The sequence below is a fragment of the Polychytrium aggregatum genome (assembly GCF_025602895.1).
Source record: "Polychytrium aggregatum strain JEL109 chromosome Unknown BJ171scaffold_32, whole genome shotgun sequence".
Taxonomy (NCBI): Eukaryota; Fungi; Chytridiomycota; class Chytridiomycetes; order Polychytriales; genus Polychytrium; species Polychytrium aggregatum.
In genome coordinates, this window is record NW_026516234.1 from 20072 (window position 1) to 40561 (window position 20490).

Sequence of the window (20490 nt, forward strand, 5' to 3'; positions counted from 1 at the left end):
AGACGCGGGTGGCAACGGCGCGTGCTCATGCATGGGGGCAAACAAACACGTGGGGACTCATGATTGGTGCGGAGGGCGAGAGCATGCGGGACAATCTCATTGGTCCGTTGTGATGCTGGTCATCACACAGCAGGGTCTGGGTGTTCGGGGAGCTACGGGAGTCACCCCCCTCCTTAGGGAACTTGTCCTTGCGGGAGAGGGCGTCGGCGGCATTGTTGAGGGTTCCGGGTCGATACCTGATGACGAAGTTGTAGTCGCCAAGGATCTCGGACCAACGGACTTGGCGACGGCTGAGGTTGCGGGAGGTCTGGAAGTATTCAAGGTTCTTGTGGTCGGTGACGACCTCGGTGGCTTGGGAGGAGAACTCGAGGTAGTGTCTCCATTGCTTGAAGGCTGCGACGATGGCGAGAAGTTCCTTATCATAGATTTGATAATTCATTTCTGCATCGAGCAGCTTCCGGGAGTAGAAGGCCACGGGGTGGAGGAGGCCTTCGTCGTCGCGCTGACTGAGAACAGCGCCAAGAGCATAGTCAGATGCGTCGGCTTCGATGACGCACTGACGCTCGGGGTCGAAGTGGCGGAGGACAGGACCGGTGCTCAGGCATTCCTTGAGCTTCAGGAATGACGTTTGAGCCGAGGGAGACCAGGAGAACTTGATGTCCTTCTTCAGGAGGTCCGTCAGCGGGGTGGCGATCTTGGAATAATCCTTGACGAACCGACGGTAGAAGTTCGCCAGGCCGAGGAAGACTTGGATGTCGTGGGCAGATCGGGGGATCTCCCACTCCTGGATGGCCTTGACCTTGTCGGGATCCATGGAGATTCCATCGGGCGAGATGATGAACCCGAGGAAGGCGACGGAGGACTGGTCGAACTCACACTTTTCAAGCTTGAGTGAGAGTCCGGCGTCTTGGAGCTTGGTCAGGACTTTCTTGACATGAGCCTCGTGCTCGGCAGGATCGGAGGAGTAGATGAGGATGTCGTCCAGGTAGACGACCACGAACTGGTCAAGGTATTCTCGGAGGACATCGTTGACGAAGGCTTGGAACGAGGCAGGAGCGTTGGTCAAGCCGAACGGCATGACGTTGTACTCGAAGTGGCCGTAGCGACAGCGGAAGGCCGTCTTCCACTCTTCACCTTCAGCGATGCGCAAGAGGTTGTATGCGCCTCGCATGTCGAGCTTGGTGAAGATCTTGGCCTTGCCGAGGTTGTCGAACGTCTCGGCAATCAGGGGCAAGGGACAACGGTTCGGCACGGTGATCTTGTTCAGGGCCCGGTAGTCGACGCAGAGACGGAGGGAGCCATCCTTCTTCTTGACGAACAGGACTGGGGCACCGGCAGGGGACTCGGAACGGCGGATGAAACCCTTGGACAAGTTCTCTTGGATGTAGGTGTGGAGGGCGTCCATCTCCGGCTTGGAGAGGTTGTAGACGGGCCCAAACGACGGGGACGCACCTTCGACCAACGGGATCGTGTGGTCGTAAGGGCGGTGCTGGGGGAGCTTGTCGGCCTCGGACTTGGAAAACACCTTGGCAAAGGACGAGTACTTGGAGGGGACAGAGGGCTCGGCCTTGGGCTTGGCTCCAGCGTCGACGGAGCCGAGGGACAGGACTCGGGCAGCATCCAAGAGGAACACTTCCAGGCCTTCCTTCTGGACGGCGTGCTGGAAGGGGATGCTGCCGATCAGGCTGACGCTGGGCAGGGACTGGGTCTTGGTCTTGGTCTTTGGGACGGCAGGAGGCAAGGCAGGACTGGGCTTGGGCACGGCAGGAGGCAAGGCAGGACTGGGCTTGGGCACGGCAGGAGGCAAGGCAGGGAGGATCTCGGGCTCGGCTGGGGACTCGGCTGGGGACTTGGCAGGAACGATCTTGGACTCGGGCAGGGACACGGCAGGCTCGGCGGGGACCTCAGCAGGGGACTCGGCAGGCGGCTCGGCAGGGCTGGACCTAGAGGACTGTGGCTCGGGAGAGAACGGGGAGGCCAAACTGTGGATAGAGGTGCAAGGCAAGAAAATAGAGTCATGGTGCCAGTCAAAGTAGGGCTTGTGTTTCTTGATCCAATCCATACCCAAGATGATCGGGTATGAAGCCAAGGGAATCAGCGCGAACGAGATTTGTTCATAGTGGCTGATGCCTGTGATCATAGAAACACAAACTCCAAGACTAGACTCCATCGAAGAACCATCGGCAAGAGTGATGACGAAAGAAGTTGCAAAGGTGGGGAGAGCGTGGGTTGCGGCGAATCCAGTGTCCATAAACGAAGTAACCGCGCCGGTATCGATCATGGCGGTTGCCCGTATGGACTCTGGACCGCACAGCAGAGTCACAGCGAGGGAGGGCTGACGTTGGATGTCAGGCTCGGGAGGCGAAGACGAAGAAGCAAGAGCAGTGGAAACGGTGGCAATGGTGACGGGGGCAAGATGGCAAAAGGCAGAAGAGTGATTTACCGTGGAGACATTTACAGGAGGAAGATTTATGACATGATTGACGCCTAGGAAAGCTCCTCCGACCTTTTCTAGGCAGAGAAGTTTTCCTGGTCGTCAAGTTTATTCACATCAACGACAGCCAAAGAAGCATCGATGGCAGCCAAGCGGGAGGATGCCTTATTGGGGCAGCGAAGGGCAATGTGCCCTTCCTGCTTGCAATAAAAGCAGCGGTTGGCAGCACGGAGGGCGGCCTTGTCCTCGGCGGTCAGCCTGCGAGCGGAGGCCTGGCTGAGGTCCATGGGCTGCGGAACGTTGAAGGCTTGAGCGGGGCGAGGAGGAGGAGCAGGAGCGAAGGGGCGAGGAGCCGGACGGAAAGGGAGAGGAGCCGGACGAGCAGGAGCAGGAGCAGGAGCGGAGCGGTGGTTGGGACGGCGGGAACGTTGGTCCTCCTGGCGGTTGTCGATGGCGATCGCCGCTTGCATGAGATCTTCGAGGTTGTCGAAGGAGCGGCGGGAGAGTTCGTCTTGAACCGAGGGCTTGAGTCCACTCTCGAAGTGGAACATGAGAGGGTCTTGGGACCAAGTGAGGAGGTGGACGGCTTGGCGGCGGTACTCGGCGGCATAGGCGGCGGCGGAGGTGACTTGGTAAAGCCTGACCATCTCGCGAGCAGCGGCGATGGTGGGCTGGACCTGGCCAAAGGCAGCACGGAGCCACTCGGAGAAACCGGCAAAGTCACGGATGGCAGGGGGAGAGCACTCGGGGTCTCTCTCCAACTGATCGATGTACGGCTGCATGTAGTCTGCAGCAGTACCATCGAGATAGGATAAGGCGTAGAACACCTTATCCCTTTCAGTCTGGAAGAGGGGAGGGTTGGACACGAAGGCCAGTCTGCAATGCGAGAGGAAGGCATTGCAGCGGCTCGGGTCCTTACCAGAGAAGCGATCAGGGGGACCTATCTGCCTGGTGGCAGAGTTGCGACCAGCAGGGTTGTCCTCGGGGTCTTGGGCAGGATCATCGACGTCGTCAGGAACGCCGAAGTAGGGGCGACCTGCACGACGGATCGGGGCGGGAGCGGGAGCAGGAGGAGGTAGCTGGGCCTGGTAGCTGCGGAGGGCCTCCTGGACACTGGCGGCGACCACTTGGCGGACATCCTCTTCACGGCGAGCCAGGACCTGGTCCATACGATCGGTGATGCGGTTGAGCGCATCATCCTGATCGTGGAGGAACTTGGAAAAGTCCTGGAGAGAACGGGCGTTCTCGGCGGACTGGATAATGACCGCACGGATGGCCTGGAGCTCGGGCTCGGAAAGGCCAGAAGGGGAAGCCATTGGTAAAAGAGATAGAGAAGGGGACGGGGCAAAGGCAGGGCAAGTGGGGGGTTGTTGAAGGTCTTGCCAAGTGTCAAGACTGGACAACGGGGCAAGCAGGGAAGTGCGCAAGAGTCCTAATGCAAGACTCGAACGTAGGGAGAGGAGCGGGGACTGGACTGGGACACAGAGTGTCAAGTGTGAAGCCAAAGTTTTATTCTAGATCCAAGGCTTAGGATACTAAAAATACAAAGTGGCAAGACGAAGGCAAAAGACAGAGGCTGGTCGGAGGGCTATTTATGCGAGCGCCAAGGATCGACGCTGCAGAGCGAGGGGGCAGGAGCGAAGCAGCGGCGGGGAGGGCGAAGCAGCGAGCGAAGCAGGTGGCGGCCGTGACTCGGGATCCGTGAGTCAGCGGGCGTCAGTGGCGGCGGCTTGGCGGCGCCAAGGCGTCAGGCGGCGTCGAGGCGGCGTCGTGGGCGTAACCCATGACCAACAGCAAGGGAGCGGGAACGGAACACAGGCAGCGCGCGTGCTTGCGGTAAGACAACAAGGCAGCACAGCGCGGGAAACAAACAAACAGAAGGAAGGGAAAGCACTAAGACAGGCAAACAGAAAGGAAAGGGCAAGGGTAAAGGAAGGGAGTGGGCAAAGGCAGAGGGTGTTCATGACACCAAGACAGGATGCGCCGTGCGGATCGGTGATGCGGCTGCCCTCCTCCTCCGCCCGCCCGCCCGCCAGCAAGTGCCTCCCGAAAGGGTATCCCCAACACCAAAAATGGCCGTGCGCACCCCGTCGCAGGCCAATCACATCGGTTTGGATCGCGCCATCGTGCGACTCACACTCCTTTGTTCTCCACTCGATCCATTTTTGGAATCTGCCTCAACTCGTTTCAAAGCGGTCTTCATCGTGTTTCCCTAGCATCTTGCCACATATTTCATAGCTCGCAGTCTATCTCGTCACAACGTGTGTGAACAATATGAGGCCGAAACCTCCCGATCGGGACCAACCCTTCTATCCGAATAAACTATACACTCCGATGCGGAAACTCCGGAGCGGTGCCTCGAGCTCAAAGGCCTGGAAGACACCGCCTTCGTTTCTGAGGCTCTCCAGCTCACCAAAGACTGCAATTATATCTCGTTCGCTTGGGCCGCTGCCGCCTGTCGCATGGTTCTCGGTCAGCAGCCTCTTCTCGCCTTCATGCAGTCGCCTGATTCTCTCGAGACCCTTGGTCTTGCTCTGCAAGCTTCCGTCAAGCCCAGGCGGCCCCGCATCCTTGGCATCATTGATGAGGTGATCCAGATAGTCGAGAAGGGCGTCGTTATAGAGCACGATGCTGTTGTGACGAATGTAATCTGCAAGGCGTGATCCGATCGAAATGATTCTCTGCTCCAGTCTCGAGAGGTCGTCCAGGATATTATGCAGACTCTTGATGGCGTTCTGGGCTTGATGAACCTTAATTGCTTCAGCTGCGATTTGGTTCCTGGCGTGTTGGCTCAGGATAGGTCGCGGCTCGTACCGCACTTCGCTGTTGGTCATCATGTGGAAGTTGTACTCGTGCTGGCACTTTTTGCAGCGATGGTTTTCCATCACTGGGAGATCGGCAAAGTGTGGATCGCCGACACGATTCAGTGGAACGTGAAACAAGTGGCATCGTTGCTGGCATCGAACCACATAGTCGACCAGGGTATTTCCGTGCTCATCCTCGACATGCTTGACACAGTCGGAGTGGGTGCAAACAACAATCAGGGTGGACAGTTGATGCTTGACTGCGACTGGCACTGTGACAGTCAGGGTCTTTTCGAGATCCACGACGGCAGTCCGCAGAGAGTTTAAAGCCGCCGTCTGGTCGTCCACGGCTCTCTTGGTCGAGGCAATGTCGGCGGCGATATTGGCCAGTGGCTGGCACAGCGCCAAGACGGCTCTCCGAACTTCATACAGATTGATCGTCTGGTTGGTCGCATGGAACGGAATGCTGGCAGCTGCGTTCAGCAGGCTCTGGCATGTTGTCGATGAGCGCCGCCACGAGTTGCGAAAGGCAGCAACATCTTCCGCTGCAAACTGGACCTTGTCTCGAGCAAGGAGAAAGCGATACGCCTCGTTGTCAACCATGAAGATGTTGGAGTTGTCGAGCGGGACGTGGACACCCGTATCCTGCTGGACGACGTCCAGCAGGGCGCTAAGAGATACCATGGTGTCGCCCGGACGATACAGTGTGCTCCGGGCATTCGTGAACATGAACATGATATTGCGGGCGCTGTCACGGTGCAGATTCTTGAGGAGTTCCTTGATACAGAGCCGGAACCAGACCGTCAGGCGGCTGTTGTTGGGCTTGAGCAAGAACAGTATGGCGTTGATCTGGGGGTAGTTGACAATGTACTTGATTATGAGGTCCATGTTGCTCTTGTCCTGTTCGACGCCGCGAGTATCGCCCATCCCTGGAGTGTCGATCAGCTTGACCCTGACAGGCTCCCCGTTGAGCAAACGTGCATCAAACACATATGTTCGTGGGTGCTGAGTGGACGACTGACCGACAGCATGTTTCTCGTTGTTGCGCGATGAGTCTGGAGATATGGATCCATTTAGGAATTGCTGTCAGGAGGACTGGCTCTGCACAAGAAGGGCAAGCCTCAGCCGCCAATAGAGACGTTGCTTCCATACTTACGATCCCGCAGCTTGTCCAGCAGTGACGCTTTGGATGTGATGGCAATCTCTTGGCTGACCTGCTCAGGGTCGTAGAGATAGAACTTTGTTGGGATGAGGGACAGGGCCTTGTCGGGCTCGATGTCGTCGAGGTTTTCGAAGATGAGATAGTTGGCCAGGGCGTTGATGAGGGTCGATTTGCCGACGCCGGTCTCGCCAAGCAGGAGAAACGTGAGCTCCCTGACGGAGGTGATTGCAGAAAACCGACGCTGCTTGCTCGAGACATGCTGCTCGACGACAGCGCCCGCTTGGTGCTTGGGCTTGAACATGGCAAGTCGGCGTTTCCGTCGGTATGAGATCAACTGGCGCTTAGCGACAACCTATCCGAGAAAAATGGCGTGCAGACGACGCCCGGGCCATCGGATCGATGGCGACAGTGCCTGTGCCCAGAGCAAGCATCTCGTTTCAGATCGCCGGGGATGGCAGGGGACAAGGCATTTGGAACATAGTTGTGCGACGGCTTTGCTCGTTCTGGGTGTTTGTGTTTGAAACACCACCGCCACCACCACCGCCACCACCGCCACTGAAGCCAAATCCATGATCCACCACACTAGTACGTATCATTCCCTGCCGCATGAAATCAATCCAGTCCGCATCCGACCTGTATCCATCACAACCAGGGGCTTGGGCAGCATCGGGGCGACATGTTGAGCGTGGGCCATGACGGTGTGCAGCGTCGTTTTGCTGCGCTGTCTCGGTCGTATCCGACAAACCACAAAGCCAGAAACTGCCTTCGCCTCATCTCGATCTGCATCTCGCCCTGTTCGCATCGGCCGTCGACTCTGACACTAACAACATCCCGCCCCGTCCTTCACGCCGCCACTCATCCGATCCGTTATTCTTCGGGCTCCCTCATGGACTCGTCGCTGATCTTTCCGCTGGTGCAGCGACAGCGGGTGTCTGTTCAGTATGGCCGACGAGCCCCCGCTCTGCTCTCCCAGCCCGTTCATCCAGTCCAGCCTCCCCAAGTGCGACGGCTGTTCTCGTTTCTCTCCAGTGATGAGGAAGATGGAGATACCGATGCCAGCAATCGTTTGGCAACGCCCAGCACGCATCCTCGACATGGACCAGATCACTGCGCGAAGCAAAGGCAATCTGCAGCCTCAAGCCCCTTCTCCCCAACCATCATTGTTCGACTTTCCAGACGACACCCTCGATGACGCCGCCGATGAGCTGCAGACTGTCAAGCCATCGTCTCGGTATCGTTCCAGCCGGACTGCAGCGGCACCTCCTTTCCTCACCGATGCCCTAGCCAAAGTCGCTCAGCCCGTGCGGCATGGCCCTTCCCAGATCAAATACCAGAGGGCACGCCGACAGCCTCAGACTGACGATGCTCCGCGGCCCCGAGAGAATAGCGCTCAGAAAACAGCAGCGAAAGAGCCGCTAGCAAAGGAGCCACCAATTTCAGTGCCTCTGCCGAAACCAGAGGAGTCTCCCGTTGCCGAACTGCCAACCGAGCAGAGACAGCCGGCTCTGAAACGGACGTCCGCCCGCCGATCGAGTCCTTCCAGGAACAGCCGTCCCAAACGATCAAAGTCGTCGGCAGCCAAAGAACACAAGGATGCCTCGGCTGAAAGAACCAAATCTCGCCCGCAGCGATCCAGTGCCCGATCGTCCGTCGACACGCCAAGTGCCCAAATGCCCATTAGCGACGCAAACAACACTCAACCATCAGACCCAGATACCCTCCGCTTGCCCGAGGCCATCCCCCCTCAGCTGGATTCCACCCCATATGATGCTGTCTCCCTCCCAGCTGAGGTTTCAATGGCCAACATAGTCGTCCAGCAGCACGACCATGCAGAATCGGATTCAGTTGAGCCACCACATGTCGGTGCGAAATCAACCGAGCCAGAAGGACCAGAGGAGCCAGTCCCTCCCATTCTGGTACTCAGTCCGCCTCCCCCTGCACGATCCAGCAACCGGACGCTGCAGCAAGCTTCGGCTCTGGCCGCAGTATCAAAGAGCAGGATCGCAAATATGAAGCACTCCGGCGCCAAGCGGGGCCCGTCCTTTGACGACGAGATTCTCAGAAACTCCAAGGTCGTCAAAGTCGATCTGGACCAGCTGATTCCGGAAACCCCGGCTGATCCAATGGCGCTCAGTCTGTCGGCAGTGGCGGAAGCGTCATCCCTCGACAGCGATATCGCAGCCCATGACACTTCCTCGCTGCCTGTTTCATTGGACTCGGCAGTCTCGTATTCGCACAACCCGCCCTCGGTGCTCAGCCGTCCTTCCAGCTGGCCTGGTATGGCGGAGCCTCGCAATGACGTTTCAGCGCCAAAAGGACATGGACGGGGACACGCAGTCACATATGGCCGGGTGCGAAGTTTCAAGGACAGCCTGGAGAGCCTGCTGTGTCCCGAACACAAGACCCTTGCGCAGTATCAGCAGGAGCAGAGTCTGGACGAAAGCGACGATGAGGTATGTTTTGGATCAGCGGTTGCCAAAAGATCTCGCATATCCGCCACAGTGTCCTTTCTTGGAGGTTGAGCTCGAAGGCTGTCTCGACTTGGCTAACATCACAGCCACATCACAACACTGCACTCTAGCAGGACAAGGGTGTCGTCAAGATGCATCAGTTGCGTCACGCTGGCAAGTGGAAGGCGTTCAAGGACGAGCTCGATTACATCTTCGATGGACTCTGCCGCACCCGAGCCGTGTCGGTGCGGCGCATCAGGTAGATTGCCCCATCAATCGAAAACCGATCTCCCACTGGATCCGCGGGCGATTCTGTCCTTTCGTCAAATGTACGCCATGCTCACTTACCTGGCACTCAGCTACATCGATCTCTGCAAGAAACTGGCATCCGACGAATTCTTCCAGTTCATCAAGGTGCACGACATGGCACCCAAGGTCTTTGCGGCCATGGTCGACGAGCCAAGTCAAGAGCCGGTGCGTTGTCCACAACCGCAATGCCCCGTTGCACTGCCAGTGAATCGAATCAGTCCCGCTGACTCAAAGCCACACAACCATGCTGAATCACCATTGACACTCGTCCACTGTCTACTGCACCCAGATCATCATGTCATGCATTGTTTTCATCTTGTGGATGTGGCTTCGAGACCGCCGCCTCTCGAGCTTCCTGGTCGCACAGGAGCCCTTTGATTCGATCATTTGTCGAGCCCTCAGTGTGTCCAAGGACCCATTTCGCGCTGCACCATCGAATCGAATCGAGAAGAAACTGGTAGGCTGATTTGTCTGGTTTGCTCAATGTAGCCTCCGCTCATCAACGTCACGGCAGCTTACACCCACCACCACCACCACTAGATGGATGCCGTCCGACAGATCGTTGACCAGAGCCCTTTCCAAAGCGAGGCCGGTTGTAAGGTGTGTATCGTTTGACTGAGGCAAGCAAGCATGCGATGGTGAAAGCGGACTGACTCTTCCCCGCCAATGCCGCGATTCCATCTGGTGTAGCCTGGGCTGCATGCCATGTGCTTTTGCATCATCTCGCACCTGCTCGAGGCCCATCGCCTGCTCGACAGCAACCGGTTCAAGGTCGAAATCCGGGACAACGAGTCTGCCTTGCGCTCCCTTGCTGATCTGTGGATATCCTGGAGTCCCCTGGATGATCACGTAAGCTGGAGCATCTCGGTGACGCAGGTGCCATCACAGAGTCCGCACTAACCCTTTCTGGTTTGATGAGGACAGAGCCTGCCGAATCTCTCCCGATCCACAAACTTCATGCGCCTCATCGAGTATCTGACTCTGCGCGTGCGCCGCCATGGGTTGGTTCTCGCTGAAGTCGATGGATTCGTCGCAGCCTGTGCTCGACTGTGCCGGATATCATGGGGTGAGGCCTCGAACTCGATCAAACTCTTGCTGTTGTTGAATGTACCGTCTAACACGACTGCCGCTTGGCCATTGCTCGATCGCTCAGACACCCTGAGTCGCGGGCCTCCTCAAAGTGTGTCTGGTAAGTAATTGGCTATTCCTGTTGTTCGACTCTTGCCTTTGCTCGCTCCTCGCTTCTGAGCATTCCATATCTCACACGACACCGTTTGACAGTCGCAGATCTCGGCGGCTGCCTGCTGGCTACCTTGTGTGCGCTACTCAATCTCTCCCACGACAACGAGGTGGCTGCAAGGGCGCTCTCGGAGCCTGACTGCTTGCGAGTTGTGTTTGACATCTTGACGATCAGCTGCGGCACCGACACACCGGATAGCCTCAGCCAGGATGACTCGGCCCCAAACGGGACTTTGGATATGGCACCTGGCCCTGCCAGCTTTGATGCCATGATAGCCGCAGCCGGGCTCGCCGTCAACATTCTTGTATACAACCCCGGCGCACACAAGAGTCTGGAACATACGGGTGAGGTGCCAGCGGTGCATGTGGCACTTCCTGGTTGCTCTGCAATTGAACTGGGAATATGGGCAACAGACGTCGATGTTCCAGCTGAGAGAGAGCCCAGTGCTGACACCGAGCCGACGATCTCTCCGTTTCACTGCTGCTCCAGATCCTCCCTCGCAGCAGCGCAAGCAGAAGCAGTGTCGTGAGCGTTGCTCTTCAAGCAAGCCCATCCTGCACAAACTGTTGCAGACATACCTGCTGCGACAGCGGTGGGAGACAACGTGGGAGGAGGAGGTGGGTTTGCATTTGCATGTTCCATCGCCGTCGTGCCGTGCCATTCAATGAGGTGCATGCGAGTTGCGTATGACACTTCTTCGCCACGGAGCGCTCCCGATGTGCTGATTTGATTATTCCCCCCCCCTCCAGAGCCTGCAAGACCAAGTCGGCCCCCGCGATGCTTCCCAAGATCCTGTTCTGATGGCGCAAGCCGAGAACACGGTGTTGTGTGGATACACCGCCCTGGTTCTGGGACTACTCTGTCAGCACAGCGAGGACAACCGCCAACTGGTCAAGACCCGGCTGGGCCGGCTCGATGGACTCGTTGCCAAGCTGACCGACTTTGTGCGTATCAGCCGCCAGATGATCCAGGCGGCAGCGACTGTGCCGAGCCCGTCGGCCACAGATGGCGGCAGCGTTGAATACTCACTGGTGGAGCGGGTCGAAGCCATCATCGGTGTGCTGCAGGAAGACAGTCGGCCATGAATGCGATTGCAGGGCGGATGGAGCTACTGGGCAAGCTCCACACCATAGACACGCAGATACTATGATGAAAACAATTCTGCAACAATACACATCGCTCTGGCCGTTGTCCTTGGGTCTGCCCAGCCGCAATGGTCGGTATCGACTGCTCTGTCGATCTGCTGTCGATCGGCCCGCTCTCATGTCGCTCTTCTCGGATGCACCTTCTCTCCTCGCCCCCAGCGAGAGCACATCCCCCACAGTCGGCCGCCGTCATCCGATCTCGCCCGCGCCTCCTCGCTCCTCGCGGCCGTCTCGCAATCCCCTTTTCCGTCTCTCTTACCGCATCTTCATCGACCTGCATCGACCGGCATCGACCTGCATCGACCTGCATCGGCTTCCGTCGTGTCCATCCGTCTACCGCCGAGCCCTACCCCCGAACGCTCGTCTTCATCCGCCCTCCATGCTCGACCAAGTCACCTCGGTGCGTCTCGCTCTCCAGCCTTGAGTCCCAGCGGGCGGGTTGGCTGTCGTCGAATAAGCGCCCTGTGCCGTTCATCCACATCCACATCTGCATCCACATCTGCATCTATATATCTGCCTCTGTCGGCGAGTCCATCTCTCAAGAATGGACTTGCACGGAATACGCTTCCGATATCTGGATCTGTTCGAGCAGCGTGCCCATCTCTCGCACTCCTTGCGACGCTCGCTGTCAATCCGGCGTGCTGGCTGGCGCTGTTGCTTCGGCTGTCTCTCCTGACACCACTTGCCCCCCTGCGATCCAGGTACAATTCACCATCGGCAAGCTGGACGCCGGTATGGCCATTCTGCTCTCACCGGACCACCATCTGATCGAGTTTCCGGCAACGATCCTCCCGGTAAGGCAGGCAGCACAACCGCATCCCAGACAGCCCTCGCCGTCCATGTCGATCTGCTATCCTCACGATCTGGAACCCGGTCTCGATAGCTGGCGCTGGCATGGGCGATACCACCTATGCCACCGATGCCACCAATGCTGACTCCTGGCACCCACACTGGACACTCGCACTCTTGATTCCCTGACCGTATGCTTCTCTTTCGTGTCGCAACATCGGTTTCGGCATTGTCTCTCGGCTCATCCACGTACCATCGACCATTTACTCCAAAATGCAACACCGGCACACTCCAGGAGGGCGTCACCACGGGATCGATCGTCAACGTCACCATCGAGCGGAACAAGGAGGAGGAAACCCGACAGCGCGACGAATTCGAGTCCATCCAGGACTCGATCTTCCAGGAATACTCGACGCCCCCCGAAGCCCCCGAAATCAGCGTCAAGAGCGTCACGCAGACGTCGATCACCATCCAGTGGAAGCCGCTGGTCCTCCACTCGGCCTCGCTGAGGGGTATCGACGTCTATCGCAAGGCTCAGAAGCTCAACATTGCCGTTCCACCCGAGGCGACATCGTGCAAGCTCGGCGGCCTCGACGTCAACCAAGAGTACCAAATCTGGATCATCATCCGCACTTCGGCCGGCTCCTTCACCTCCAACAAGCTCAACGTCAAGACCCACACCCTCGACAACCTCACCGGCGTGAACGTTTGCTTTGGCATGTTTGCCAACGAGGGCGATGTCTCTTCGCTGGTCGACATGCTCTCCCGCATCGGCGCCACCTACACTGAGGAGCTGTCCCCCGACAACACTCATATGATCTGCACGATCCCCCGCGGGCCCAAGTACGAGATGGCGCTGGAGTGGAACATCCCTGTCGTGAGCCCCGAGTTTTTGAAGGCCTGTGTCAACCAGGGCAAGATCCAGCCTGCTCACTCCTACTACGTTGCAAAGTCGTAAGCAGCCTGTGGCTGGAGAGTGCGGCTTGTCCAGGATGATGTCGCCATGAACCACGGCGCAATACACCTTGCTTCGAAGGCACGTATTCTGGGATGGCCCGATCCACAGTGGCTGATTGGAACTGTCGTCTCGGGTGTGCGATGTGCAAACTGTCGACTGTATTGTCCCGAGCTCGCCCAGCGTCGGCGAGGACGGTGGTTGATCGGGGCTCGCAGCATCCGCCAGTCACCTCCTGGATGACCCATGCACTTTGGACCGCACATTCCACGATACCCAGGCACTCTGCTGCCATCACCGCCATCATCTTGCCCATCGGGCCATCCAGCCCTTCCAAACCCTGAAATGTCCGTCGCTACTCAGCCTTGTTGGACTTGTCGGCGGGCTTTCTCTTCTCGACAATGACGATCTCTTCGGCTTCTTCGGCTTCGGCAGCGCTGAGCGTGGCCAGCAGAGTCGCAAAGATGGCGAGGGCAGAGACGGCGCTCCAGAGCTATGGTATCATAAATGAGCATCAAGCAGAGCGTCAGTCCGCCATGCGGCCACCGAACGCAGCCCACAGAGCCGATCGAGCCATGCGGGTATGCCTCGGTCAGCTCGGAGGCATGTTTCATGTCGCTGAATCGGCGCAACTCACGGCAATGTCTCGGAGGGTCTCGGCCTCGCGCTGGTGCTTCAGCTTGAACAAGCTCGACTTGAGCGCCAGGACCTTGAACTGGAACACCAGACCCGAGAGAGCCGACAGGACAAATCCTGTGGCATGGTAGAGGCGACGGCGGCTGTCGCGGACGGCAGCGCCTCCAAGGGACAGCACCAGCAAGCCAAAGGCAGCCCAGAGAGCATACTGGTTGAAGCGCGGGTTGTTGATCTGGCCCTTGTAGAAGTTTACGGCATAGGAGCGGTCTGCCGCCGTGACCTTGGACTTGAGGATCGAGGCGTCGGCGGTAAGATAGGGCCACCACACGTGCTCGTAGGCAAACGCCGAAAAGAAATGGCCGATGATGAACGAGGCAAGGACGTTCTGGTAGCGGAAATGACGACCCGGTCGCAGCCAGATGACAGAAAGGACAGCGGGTCAGAAGCACGTCGATCGATCAGGGTGGGCAAGTGCGGCATGCTTCCATCCATGGATCACGGCCTGTCACCACAGGCACAGATGCATCGGCGAGTGGCGAGCGGCATCCATGTCGAGACACACCTGGATCGTAGCTCCCATTTGTGCTTGGTGTGTTCGAGTTGATGAATCGACAACAGGGCTGGCTGGATTTCGCAAGGGGGTGGACGCATATGATTGGCGGCAGTGGCTGGCTCGAGTGCGGATCGAGTCGTATGCATCCGAGCAGCACCGCTTTCGATTCAAAACTCCAAGACCCGATACATCCAGGGACGACAGTCAAAGGAGATCAATCAGGTGTATTTCAAGGCGGAGCTCCCTCGCACAGAGCAGCAACAGAGATCATGGATCGTCCTCAAAGAGATCGGCGTCCTGGCTTTTGCCCCCCGGTGTGTTTGCGCTCGGTGTCTGCGGATGTAAAAACTCATCAATCTCCTTCATCTGCACAGGATCGATAAAGGTTGGCAAAGTTAGCGTCGTCGCCCAATGCGTTACACTCCGGGACACACACCCCCCCCCAGCCATCTCGATTGTGGAGCTTTCGGCATATCTCGCTGGCGCGACAGCCAGCCGAGGCTTACCTGTTCATCGAGCTCCTTGAGGAACTCTTCGGTCGTTCCATTGTCGATTTTGCTGCTCAGTGCGCTCTTTCCCACGGCCTTGCGCTTTGGAGACAGATGCAGCCCGGCTTCACTGGACTCGTCGCCGCTGTTCAGCTGTGGCGGGTGGCCGATCTGGGAGCCCGGCATGTACCGCGATTCAGGCTCGGCCACGGACTCCACGCTGCCGAGGCTGTGCAGACTCCCAATGCTGTCGCTGCTAAAGTCTTGGCCAAAGGACGCACGGAGGTGCGCCGGAACTGCCGGTGATTTGACAACCGGCGTCGACCTCTTTGGTTTCTCTGGGGGCACTGTCGGGTCAACGGCGCTTTGCTGCCCCTGCTGCTCCTGCTGCTCCTGCTGTTGCAGAGCTTCGGTCACTACTGCTGCCTGCGCCGCCGCGGCGACACGGACCGGTGACTTGTCGAGCGACGAGCGCCGTGTGGCCTGGGAGAAGCGGCTCGGAGCAGGGTCCTCCAGATGCTCGGCGGACGCTTCCTTGCGAGATTGGTACAGCGCAAACGCTGCACCGAGGCGGTCGTTTAAAAGAAGGAGATGGCCCAAAATGGCCTCGTCCGTTATGAGGCCGCTTGCGATTCGGTCTTTGATGTTTTCTTGAAACTCGGCGAGCTCGCCGTTGAGTTGCTGCAGCGAGCGCGTATCGAGCCTGAGTGTGAGTGCTGGCCGCACGGTGCCGCGTATGTGTGGATTTGCGCCGGGATGCAGCGTTCCCTCTCCGGCATGGATTGTGCCTCGTCCAATAGACCCAGACCAGCCCCATTCTTACCTCAAGCAGCCCATCCGAGTCGCCGCTGTTCCCAATCTCTTCCATAACTTCTTCGAACAGACCCAGGGTCTCGGTCGCGTTCGACACCCGCTCCATATAGTCGCCCTGATTGAAGGACGAACGCTGGTTGTCGCTGGTGGAGGATCGATCAGAGGTCGCTGAGGGCCTGGGAGAGCTGTCGGAGGATTGCATGCCGGGGTCATTGTCCCAAAAGAGCTGCAGGATGTTTTTAGCGGGCGGTGGCGGTTTCTTCAAGCCCAAGCGCTGTAGCAGCCTTGGATTAGGCGGTGTCAACGGCTGTATGGATGGAAAGATGTCCTTCTGCTCGTCGCCGTCGAGTTCGTGTTTGGTCTGCAGAATGGCCTCGTTCCGCTGGCAGTAGATCGAGATGTCGTTCAGGAGACGCGCCATATCGTCGCTTTGCTGTAAAGTCAAGTCAGTCGCAGATTGGGTTAGCCCGAAGGCATGTCGTCACAAGCAGCTCACCAAGCTACCGCAGGCCTTAATGCCGCACATACAGCGCATTGGATTTCGAGCTGGCCCTGGACGACCGATATCCATCCCGAGCCAACCGTGTCGGCACCTACATTCGAGATGACTCCGCGCTGGGGATCCAAGAACGGCGCCAGCTCCAGCATCGTGAAGCTGTTGTTGAGCTTCAGCGACACGGATATCGCGAGGACACCCGCAATATCGATCGGATTGTAGGTGATGTCGAGCTTTTGTACCGACTTGATCAGAGGCATGGCTTCCGCAAACGCGATGGCACCTGCATGCAAGGCAAGTGTACAATGTCAGGCAAGCCATGGGAGCGATTGGATCACAGAGGCAGTCGTGGCGCAAGCCAGAGATCTGACCTTCAGAGTTCAAATGGGTATTGGCCAGCGACAGTTCCTTGAGGGTCTTGTTCAGGACCAGGGCCTCGAGCAAGGCCGTGACCTGGCAGGAAGATCCGCACTCGCTCGATCAGTCGATTGGCCTGTCGCGGTCAGCTTGCCGTCGCACTCCGCGCCAATGAAGGCAGAGGGGGAGAGCAGAGCGACTTGCCACTATCGAATCGACTTTGGCAAGTGAACTGCCACGGCCGCCACGCGGACCAGGCTTGGCCCGGGAGACTCACCCCATTTAGTGAATCCAAGCAGAGTGGGTTGCTGCTGAGATCTAGCACGGTGACGGTCCTGTTTGTTTTCTGTCGAGCCAGGGTGAAGAAGGCGCTGTGAATGTGTCGCCCGAGGGAAGGGCCGCATCGAGATCGTCCTCACGAACCGCTGCCACTCTGTGCATCGAATGGGTCGCCTACCAAGTGCTCCGAGAGGATTACGAGAGCAACATGGTCCATCTTGTTGTCGCGCAACACCAAATGCCGGAGCCACAGCTGATCGCCGAGTGCTCTCGCAATTTTATGAACCCCACTCTGGTTGAGCAGAGTCATAACGGCCGGACCGGTGTCGCCAGCACCACAAGTGTTGTTGGCAGCGTTGACAGCATCGCCGATACAACAGTTGTTGATTGCGTCATGAAGATCAGATATAGGAGTGTCGGCGATGCCGTCGAGGCAACGGTTGCACAAATAGTAACAGTTGCATCGGTGGCGGGAATGGCAGTGATGATTAGCCAGGGGGCTCCATACAGACAACCAACGAATGTGACCACAGGGCAAGGCAGGGAATGGCAAGGAAGCCCAGGGGAGCGGAGCAGATTCACTGCTGTGACTTGCCTTGAGTTCGTTGCCGCGCAGATCCAGCGACTCGATTCCGCGCGTTCGGGGCTGCTGGCGGATCGGTGTGCTTCCGTTGGCACTGACACGCTCGTTCTTGAGCAAATCAAAGAGATAGAGACCGCAGTCGGCGTTCATTTTGTTGTCTCGGAGGGATAGACGGATGACCTGCGAATGGTTGACTCCGATGGCTGCGTCGCAGGAGCGAGCAATTGGTGTGAGAGTGGGAGCAGGGCCATTTCTCGGTGGCCCGACAGGCATCAGGGCTCGGCACGAATGGGCACTTTGCAAGACACACGCCATCGACGAGCTCGGCATACCCAGCACTTCCAGCAGCGGCGCTCGGAGCTGACACGAGTCCATCTTCAGGGTCTCCAGTGTCGATCCCACCGGTGGATTCTGCGATCCCTGCGCGAGCGCATGGCTGAGGAATCCCATGCCTTGCCGATCGATCGAGATTCCGGATATATCCAGGTGTTTGAGGGATTTGGTCTACGAGAGCAAGCGAATGGGCGGGTTTGGCTGTGTGTCCGTAGCCATGCCACTCCCGTGGTGCACCACAGCGATCCCTCGAGTCGATCCAATGCAGTTCCGAAGCTTACCTTCTTGATCAGTACAGCAACGTATTTGACGCCTTGCACCTTGATGCGCCGGTTGTTGGCCAGACTCAGGGACTGAAGGGTGTTGGTGATGAGGACTGAGTGCAGTAAAACCTTGAGGATCTGCTCGTGAAAACACGGGAGCGACGGCCAGCGCGCGGGCTGTCAGAACACTTGAGAAGTATCGAGAATCGAGCACAGCAAGCAGGGTCGATGGAATCGAACGGGCCGAGCCGGTGTCGGTCCGCGACGGCGTCACCGCTTGCATCTGATATGATCAGACCATGCGCTCCGGTACAGTAGGACACACCAAACCATAGGCCGATGTGGACTCACCTCATCCTCAATGTTGCAGTTCTCCATGCTGAGCGAGACCAGGCCAGTCTCGATCATCAGAATGTCGGCCAGGGAGGCGACGTGCTTGCGGTCGATTGTCGTGCCCGACAAGTCCATGCGTGTGAGGATGCTTTTGGACTCGATGGCCGTTAGCAGCTGCACATTGAGCTTCTCGATAGGCTGCTCGCCGCGGCGCTGCCACGACTGCGTGTAGTATTGGTGCAGATCCTCGCTCGTAAAGCCGCCTTGGTCAAAGAGATGGACGACAGAGCCGTTTGTGGGAGCGATGGCGGACTTTTCCAGCTCCCAGTGCGCCTTTTCGTCAGCCTCTGGGTCGTTCTGTGCATCCAGCTGTGCTGAGGGTGATGCTGTCGAGGCGGAGGCCCCTGACGGCGACGTTTGAACCGGCGAGAACTCCTCCGGGTCGATGCGGATGTCCGGGAACGAGAAGCGCACGCGCTTTGGGAACTGGGGAAGTTCCAGCGAGCCCAGATCGCTGGTCCGCTCCGAGCCGCCAATGCTGGCGCGATAGTCCGTCCTCATGTCGTGGACGTCCTGGATCGACTGGGACTTTGGGGCAGGCGCGAGATTGCTTTCGAGACTCGACATTGAGCCATTGTCGATAACAAACGCTTGCGGGTCGGAGCGATGCTCGAGGGAACCCGCGGCGGGTCTCGCAGGAAGAGCCTCGGTGCCGTCAGAGGCGAGCAACGGCGGGGTGGACGAGCCGGAACCACCGGCGGGGCCGGCAGCAGTGCCGACGAGATCGTTGATGGTGTTGACGGCTTCGTTGGCCGCAATGGCAGCCGAGGTCTTGAACTTTGCAAATGCAATCGCGGCCGAGCCAATGCCCTTGGCGAACCATGACGGGGCAGCCGATTTGCCCGCAAAGGCAGTAGTCTGTTGAGGCGGGACAACGCCGGGCTTGAGGATGCCCTTGGTGGGCTGGCGCTTGGAGTTGGGACGGGAGGGCTTTGGGGACTGGGCGGGCGAGTCTGCGTGGACGATGCAGCCAGTGGGTCAGGAGTTAGTCGTGCGCACCAGAAAGCAGCGCAAGATGGCTAAGACAAGACGGATAGCGGATGGAGGGTGCAGCGACAGGAATGCGGGGAGAAAGAGCAAGGGGAGGACATGCAAAGCGAGGGAACACTCGGCTCAAAGGCCCAACGAGCCCGAGTATATCCCATTACATGTAATGGCGCGGGCATCGCCCTGGTCCTGGCGGTCCAGCATCCGGTTGAGAACGAGCTCAAAGAGGGACGACGTCGAGGCTTCGTTCTCGAGGGCCTCTGCGATGGCGACCTGGCACCACTGCGAGTCAAAGCCGAGCGAGACGAGCTGGGCCAGGACGGTCTCGGGGTCGTCCTCGTAAGGCAGGTAGCCGGGCTGCTGCGACGGCGAAGGTTCGGAGGATTCGCCGCGGCCAGCATCGTTGGGGTCGCCGCTGCCGTCGCTGCTGTCGTTGCCGTCGATGTTGTTATCGTTGCCGTCGCCGACGATGCTGTTGCTGGCGATGGCATTGGGGGCGAGAGGAGTCAGGGCGGGAGGGCCGCCGACACTGCTGGTGATGTCGGCCTCGTCCACGACAAGAGGCTCATGCTGGGTCTGATATGGGCTCATTGCGGATATGCGCTGGACCAAACGGGGCTGGGAGTCGGGCCGCGAGAAAGGGAGATGGCCAGAACGAGCCGACGATGTTTGGATGGACGTTCAGATGGATGTTTGGCGGCGGATATGATTCAGTGCTCGGTCAGTGTCGATGCAGAAGCAACGGGGCGCCGGGCGAGTCGAAAGGCCGGATGGTCGGCCGGATGGTCGGCCGGATGGTTGATACGAGACAGAGGCGCTGGGCAAGATGCGCGCGAGAGGAAAGGACCCTGTGCCGGCGCGATTGGCGATCGTTTGGATGCAAAAGCAAGCGCCGACGGGGACATTAGTTGCTGTGCATCGAATCGAAATGCATCGGATGGCCATGAGTAGTGTTAAATGGTGTCAATAGTGTTAAATGGCGGTGTTAAATTGTGGTGTTCAATTGTGGTGTTAAATTGTG

General features: G+C 58.4%; 5 protein-coding genes across 5 annotated transcripts; 2 read left to right on the forward strand and 3 right to left on the reverse strand.

The window, feature by feature from the left end:
- Positions 1 to 4566: 4566 nt before the first annotated feature.
- Positions 4567 to 6859, reverse strand: BJ171DRAFT_514624 (uncharacterized protein). The gene is made up of 2 exons (XM_053111835.1): positions 6395 to 6859; positions 4567 to 6293 (listed from the first exon to the last, which is right to left on the reverse strand). The coding sequence occupies exons 1-2, from the start codon at positions 6699 to 6701 to the stop codon at positions 4744 to 4746; spliced, it is 1857 nt and encodes a 618-aa protein (XP_052964348.1). The 5' UTR covers positions 6702 to 6859; the 3' UTR covers positions 4567 to 4743.
- A 292-nt stretch (positions 6860 to 7151) lies between these two features.
- On the forward strand, positions 7152 to 11588 carry BJ171DRAFT_514626 (uncharacterized protein). Its single transcript, XM_053111836.1, has 12 exons — positions 7152 to 7464; positions 7523 to 8677; positions 8708 to 8853; positions 8982 to 9109; positions 9210 to 9324; positions 9449 to 9616; positions 9700 to 9759; positions 9850 to 10008; positions 10084 to 10225; positions 10441 to 10743; positions 10889 to 11016; positions 11149 to 11588. Exons 1-12 carry the CDS (start codon positions 7287 to 7289, stop codon positions 11482 to 11484), a joined length of 3018 nt encoding a protein of 1005 aa, XP_052964349.1. The 5' UTR covers positions 7152 to 7286; the 3' UTR covers positions 11485 to 11588.
- Positions 11589 to 11807: 219 nt separating this feature from the next.
- Positions 11808 to 13376, forward strand: BJ171DRAFT_514627 (BRCT domain-containing protein). Its single transcript, XM_053111837.1, has 3 exons — positions 11808 to 11944; positions 12246 to 12338; positions 12629 to 13376. The coding sequence occupies exons 1-3, from the start codon at positions 11924 to 11926 to the stop codon at positions 13289 to 13291; spliced, it is 777 nt and encodes a 258-aa protein (XP_052964350.1). The 5' UTR covers positions 11808 to 11923; the 3' UTR covers positions 13292 to 13376.
- Positions 13377 to 13427: 51 nt separating this feature from the next.
- Positions 13428 to 14535, reverse strand: BJ171DRAFT_514630 (uncharacterized protein; the record flags this gene model as incomplete). Its single annotated transcript, XM_053111838.1, has 3 exons — positions 14487 to 14535; positions 13926 to 14309; positions 13428 to 13781 (listed from the first exon to the last, which is right to left on the reverse strand). Coding segments are annotated over exons 1-3 (536 nt in total), but the record flags the coding sequence as incomplete, so codon positions are not given.
- Positions 14536 to 14684: 149 nt separating this feature from the next.
- On the reverse strand, positions 14685 to 20327 carry BJ171DRAFT_514631 (uncharacterized protein). The gene is made up of 12 exons (XM_053111839.1): positions 19631 to 20327; positions 18441 to 19435; positions 18108 to 18227; positions 17826 to 17997; positions 17506 to 17696; positions 17089 to 17202; positions 16909 to 16977; positions 16646 to 16727; positions 16376 to 16557; positions 15789 to 16211; positions 14984 to 15646; positions 14685 to 14843 (listed from the first exon to the last, which is right to left on the reverse strand). The coding sequence occupies exons 1-12, from the start codon at positions 20058 to 20060 to the stop codon at positions 14745 to 14747; spliced, it is 3540 nt and encodes a 1179-aa protein (XP_052964352.1). The 5' UTR covers positions 20061 to 20327; the 3' UTR covers positions 14685 to 14744.
- Positions 20328 to 20490: the final 163 nt, after the last annotated feature.